The 6,496-nt window shown below is 41.4% G+C and overlaps 1 protein-coding gene across 1 annotated transcript; it reads right to left on the bottom strand.

The window, feature by feature from the left end:
* Positions 1–1,529: 1,529 nt before the first annotated feature.
* LOC139373930 (vascular endothelial growth factor D-like) lies at positions 1,530–4,687 on the bottom strand. Its single transcript, XM_071115016.1, is given in 6 exon segments — positions 1,530–2,200; positions 2,768–2,886; positions 2,982–3,115; positions 3,786–3,976; positions 4,406–4,468; positions 4,471–4,687. Coding segments are annotated over 6 exon segments (861 nt in total). The 3' UTR covers positions 1,530–2,063.
* Between the last annotated feature and the right edge of the window lie 1,809 nt (positions 4,688–6,496).

The following is a 6,496-nucleotide window of genomic DNA, read 5'->3' as shown; positions in this document are numbered from 1 at the left end:
CCTGCTTTTGCTTTGTCATTATGGGGTATTGGGTATAGATTGATGAGGATTTTTATTTATTTAATCAATTTTAGACTACGGCTGTAACTTAACAAAATGTAGGGAAAGGGAAGGGGTCTGAATACTTTCCGAATGCTCTGTACTCAACTGTCTAGGTTGGAACTGTTGCTGTTAAAATATAATAAATAATTGTAATTCTGAACTGGAATAAGCTGATTGATCACATCACACAGATGTAGAGCAGAAAACACACACAGTCCTAATGAGAGGTGTGTGGCTGGTTGATGCTTTCAACAAGCATTTCTATTCTGGGTTCAGTTTTTAACAGTGCAACCCTGAGGTCATGCTCAGCATGGAGTCTGTTTCTGTACTTGTTTTTTTTAAGTACGCCAGAGATACGAAACCTGACTCATATAGGTATGTGGTGCCAAACTGGACCAGAACATCTACTGCTTTCACAGTCAGACACGAGACCGCTTCCTGCTGTAGATGAGCAAAAAAAAAAAAAAGAAGCAATCAATAATTTTATTCCAGTTCAGAATAAAAATGATAACTTGTATTTTAACAGCAACAGTTCCAACCTCGACTTGTTTCCAACAATCATTTCTACAGTAAGTTGTGCAGTAGGCCTGATCATTTTATATTCTAAATATACAGTACTGTACCTTAAGGGTAGCACAGTAGCTAGCTAGCTTGCTTGCTTTGGCTAATATTAGCAATCTAACTAACGTCAATAGCTGTGTACAATGTAATTGTTTGAAAGGGAAACTCACATCTAATTTACTACTTTGAGAGATTGTACTCCCTTATTTCTGCTTACCTATTATAAAATGACAACAAGCTAGTTAACTTACTTTTCCACTGTCAAAGCGATGTTTCCTGAAGCATTCAGCCCTGCTCTGAAAGAACTCCCTGGGTTTACCATCATGCTGTGGATGTTTGGTCAGAATGTGTTGTTTTAATGTGAGAGTCTCATTACTAAGCACTTCCCTGGACAAAAGACATTGTGTGCGCTCCTCGTTATTTCTCAAAGTTGGTATGAAACCAAGAGAAAGAAACGTAGCGTTGTATTTGAGTTTAATGACGATTGAGCTGTCAGAATTTATGGCTAGCTTGACTACATTTGATGACAGCTGGCGAGTGAGAATACCGAGTCATTGGCTGACGGCGCATCATCTGCTGCTGAACTACAGCGCTGCATCGTTGTTGGTCGCGGAGTGATCTTCAATTAAAACTGCAGAAAAAAAGATCCGGTAAACCGCGAAGCACACTGGCTTCTCACTCTCAGTCGCGCAGCTGCCGAACTGACACGACTGCTTAGCAGACAGAGCGCAATGAACACAGACCATTTGTACTTGGCCAAATCAATTCCAGGAATTAATGAAATAATGATACATTTGCTCTAACACGTCGCGACCCACCGTTAACAGGTCTGGTCGCGACCTATACTTTACAAGGTGAGAGAACTTTGAACAAAACGGTTAAAACTTTAATTATAAATATGAAGGATAGACACCGAAAGGACAAACTTCGATTATATTTACAAAATGTTGGCAGTAATTATTACAAAAATATTGTTATTTAGCGTAAAATACATGTTCAGTGCATATAAATACTAATTATTTACATATGTAAATAAAACATGTAAAACGTCATGTATGTAGGTTAGAAAGATAAACTATTTTATTTGAAGTTAGATATATAAATAGCGATATAAATTAAATTATGAACTTTTTCACTGCTTCCAAACTTCAAAGCCAAGCAGATGTCAAAGGTTATATTCTTTTTAGTAATCACTGGCATCTGCGGATCAAAAGAACGAAAAGGTGTTATTACATGTGTTGTGGTATGGCTGTTCAACCACGGTCTCTGAGGACCCAAACATTCCTGATGTACATCAGGGACTGATTCATTCAGACCTTGAACGTCAGCTGATACATTTATCAATGAACTACTATCAAAACGATCAAACTAACTAGTCGAAAGGGGCGTGTCTCAAGTTGCATTCTACCTGCGAGAGGCTTGGTTGAAGTGTTGTTTGTTGTTAGCACGGGCAGTATGGTTCAGGTGACATGCAGGGTAGGATGATCTGGGTCCTGGGTTAAGGTGGGCTGCGGGGACAGTGTAGTGCGGTCTGGGACACAGTCACACCTGTCAACATCTATGTCACAGTCCACCGTTCTCATATTGGGAGAGAAGTCTGGAACAAACAGAGAGAAAAACATAGGAATGACTTAATATTACTACAGGGACCAGACCAGGGAAAATGGAGCGAGAACAAAACATCAGAATAACCACTTCCTACAGAGGCTATATAATATCCTGAATAACACCCTGATTTAGCATCCCCAGCGCATTACAATGGAATGGTCCCCAAAGTGCAAACACTGCCCAAACCCGGTGCTGCATACCAGCTAAATCTAGTGCATCTACTGGGCTGGATAGTTGATACATCTACCAGTGGTAGACTAACCTGGTTGTTTAGTGGAGGGGTAGGACACAGTGGTAGACTAACCTGGTTGTTCAGTGGAGGGGTAGGACACAGTGGTAGACTAACCTGGTTGTTCAGTGGAGGGGTAGGACACAGTGGTAGACTAACCTGGTTGTTCAGTGGAGGGGTAGGACACAGTGGTAGACTAACCTGGTTGTTCAGTGGAGGGGTAGGACACAGTGGTAGACTAACCTGGTTGTTCAGTGGAGGGGTAGGACACAGTGGTAGACTAACCTGGTTGTTCAGTGGAGGGGTAGGACACAGTGGTAGACTAACCTGGTTGTTCAGTGGAGGGGTAGGACACACATCGGTCGGCCATGCAGTCCCAGATCAACCCACTGGCACACAGACGCCTGGAGTCCTCTGATTTAGAGAGCTGACGCATCGGAGAGCACCTGCAACCAAACACACAGCCTGGTTAGTGCTAAGGGTACGACTAGCGAGAGTGTGTGTGTGTGTGTTGTGTGTGTATCTGTACATCTGGACTCACCCGTTCCTCCTGTGAGAGCGTATATGGGCTTGCCGTCGGATCAGGGGTGGTTCCATACACTTACACTCTGTGTGATTGGCTACCTTTATCAACACCGGCTCAGGTCCGTATTTGAACGGTATCACACTCAGCAGCTGCAGGACGGAAAGTGTCAGAACACATTAGTCCGGTTCTGGAGTCAGAGATCCACTTTGTAGAGAGAGATGTATTTTATTTGACTCATTCATGGCCCAATGATGTGCATAGTGTACATTACGTAGTCTGGACGTTCTGTATATATTCACATTCTCCAAAATCCTTGTCATTTAGGAGCACTTATCATAATCACAATTGTCTTAAAACATAAATCAGGGGTCCCCAACTATAGCCGCGGGATGATTTTTGTTGGAGCGGTTCAGGGGGCCGGAACAATAGCCACGGGGTGATGTTTGTTGGAGCAGATGGTCAGGGGGCCGGAACATTGTTACAATCATTTGTACACCGCAAACATCCAAAAAGAGGTTGTATTTGAAAATAGACATCATTTCATACATTGATTACATTGAGACATGATTAAATATCTCTTTTTTTAATTAGTAGGAATACTTGGGAACAGATTTACTAAATTAAACACATTTTTAGCTGAATTCCTGGGGATTTTAAAGGTATTTTTTAGACCAAAAACTAAAATCATATTTTTAAAAAATGCCTGTTGCCTGTTGCCGACCCCTGCCAGAAATGATTGCCATTTATTAAGAATAATATTAATAATGCGTTTTATTTGTAATACACCTTCTAACAGATATTTAAAGAGGAAATGCTCACTGTTTTATTAACATAGGCAGTACTTGTGTTTCTGCACGATACACCCTCTTTGTTGCAGCATCCGTTGCACCTGAAGACGGACACGCAGGGGGGCTTGAAGAACATGGAGGTCGTGGTGCCCAGTTCCTTTGCCACGTCTACACACGTCTCTCTGGGCGTGCACTGGGTCTTCTGCCACTCATCATCTATGGCTAATGATCACATACACACAACACCAACAGTTACACACAGAACAAAACTAATAGCAACCATAGAGACTTGCTTTGGCTACCGTCTGGGTACACTCACATTCTAACCACAAAACATGCATTAGCAACCTGGAATTAATGTCTTGGCTTTTGCTTGGAGGGTTAACACAGTCTCGAGAAGACCCAGGGTTCAAACCCGTCTGTCTCATACTTTATGACCATCTCCAGGGAGAACATTGAATAATGCCCAGCCTTTAGCTCAGAGGTCTAACACATTCTTGCAGTGCACAGTAGACGCAGATATCAAACCCACATACCTTTGAGTATCCCGAGGCTGTATGAGCCAGCAGCATAGCTCAACAAACAATACCAAAACTTTAGCTTAGAGAGCCAACACAGTTTTGAGGAGACCCAGGTTTCGAACCCACATACCTTTGAGTATCTCCAGGCTGTAGGATGCTACAGCGTAGCGCGTGGAGCGGTGTGATCCAGCCAGGAGGAGGAGGAGGAGGAACGGTAGTTGGGCTGCTGAGAGGAAGAGGATGAGGGAGACGTCTCCAGGTGTTTGAGTTTTAGACGACACTTCCACAGCTTCCAGTCAGGGAAATCTGTCAGCATGAGCAGCTCGTCCAGACTGGAGGCCGAACGCACATCCCTCTCCCACTTCTCCTGGTTGATCACCTGCAGGGAGCAGAGGAGGAGGACACAAAACATTTAATGGTATATGTTGTTTTAAAGACAGGATAGAAAATAAGCTCCAACACGCTGGTAAAATATTGTTAGTTGGTTTGTGAGAGTCAACAGTCTCACCACAAGAGGGCAGCACTCTTACATCCAAGTTAGGATTAACTTTCGATGCGATTGAGGCCGGTTTACAAGGACTGGACTGAGCTGATGATACATGCAAGTCAGTCTGATTCCTCACACTCACATCCACCTCTGACTGTGCTATTATTGCCCAACGCCAGGTCCCACAGACCATTAACAGCTGTCCTGGGATTTAAGACTATCATCATTTAGATCACAACAGATACAAAAACAATCAGTGCTTCTGTGTATTATAGTATTATATCACTACAGTATTAATAGTACCACTGTATTGTAGTATTAAAGTACTACAGTATTATAGCACTACATAGTATAGTACTACAGTATTATAGTACTAAGGTAGTGTATTATTATAGTAGTACAGTATTAGAGTACTATGGTAATGTAGTATTATAGTACTACAGTATTATAGTACCACAGTATTGTAGTACTACAGCATTATAGTAGTATAGCACTACAGTAGTATAGTACTACATTATCGTAGTATTATAGTACTACAGTATTGTAGTATTATAGTACTACAGTATTGTAGTATTATAGTTCTGCAGTACTGCGGTATTATAGTACTACAGTATTGTAGTATTATAGTACTACGGTAATGTAGTATTATAGCATTACAGTATTATAGCACCACAGCATTGTAGCACTACAGTATTATTGCACTAAAGTATTATAGTACTGCTGTATTGTAGTATTATAGTACTGCAGTATTGTAGTATTATAGTACTACAATATTGTAGAACTACAGTATTATAGTACTACAGTATAATAGTACTACAGTTTTATAGTACTACAGTATTGTAGTATTATAGTACTACATTATTATAGTACTACAGTATTGTAGTACTACGTGTGTAATCATTACTTCTTCTCATTCCCATGACTGTTCATAGCTGGGATGAGAGGATGCCCATTGTACCCCAAATGCACAGTAGATCCCCTGGCATCAGCCCATAGACAACATAACAGCTGCGAATGTGGAGTTGGCTGGGGTGGCATTAAGGGATAGTGGGGGGCAGGAGTTCCCAGGGTCCACCTGTTGAGGAGCTCTAGGAGCTATGAGAAGACAAGCCTCCTCCTTCCCATGGAGCAGAGGATGGAGGAGAGACACAGAATATTAGGAGACCTAGCTACTGTTTCCCACAGAGACAAGCTTACAACTGCTGCTGCACATGCTAGTGCAGATAACAAGCAGGTAGGCCACAAACTAACTAATATACAGTACTACTGCAGATAATAAGCAGGTAGATCACTAACTAATATACAGTACTACTGCAGATAATAAGCAGGTAGATCACTAACTAATATACAGTACTACTGCAGATAATAAGCAGGCAGATCACTAACTAATATACAGTACTACTGCAGATAATAAGCAGGTAGATCACTAACTAATATACAGTACTACTGCAGATAATAAGCAGGTAGATCACTAACTAATATACAGTACTACTGCAGATAATAAGCAGGTAGATCACTAACTAATATACAGTACTACTGCAGATAATAAGCAGGTAGATCACTAACTAATATACAGTACTACTGCAGATAATAAGCAGGTAGATCACTAACTAACATGCTATGTTACTGCAGATACTCCACAATAATTGATAGACGTGTGTTGTGTGATCTCTCTCAGTGCCCTACAGGCCAACATGGAGAAAGGGAACAGTCATGTGTACAACTCCAAACACA

This window comes from Oncorhynchus clarkii, chromosome 18, assembly GCF_045791955.1.
Source record: "Oncorhynchus clarkii lewisi isolate Uvic-CL-2024 chromosome 18, UVic_Ocla_1.0, whole genome shotgun sequence".
Classification (NCBI taxonomy): domain Eukaryota; kingdom Metazoa; phylum Chordata; class Actinopteri; order Salmoniformes; family Salmonidae; genus Oncorhynchus; species Oncorhynchus clarkii.
This window is presented reverse-complemented; position numbering and strand designations above follow the sequence as displayed.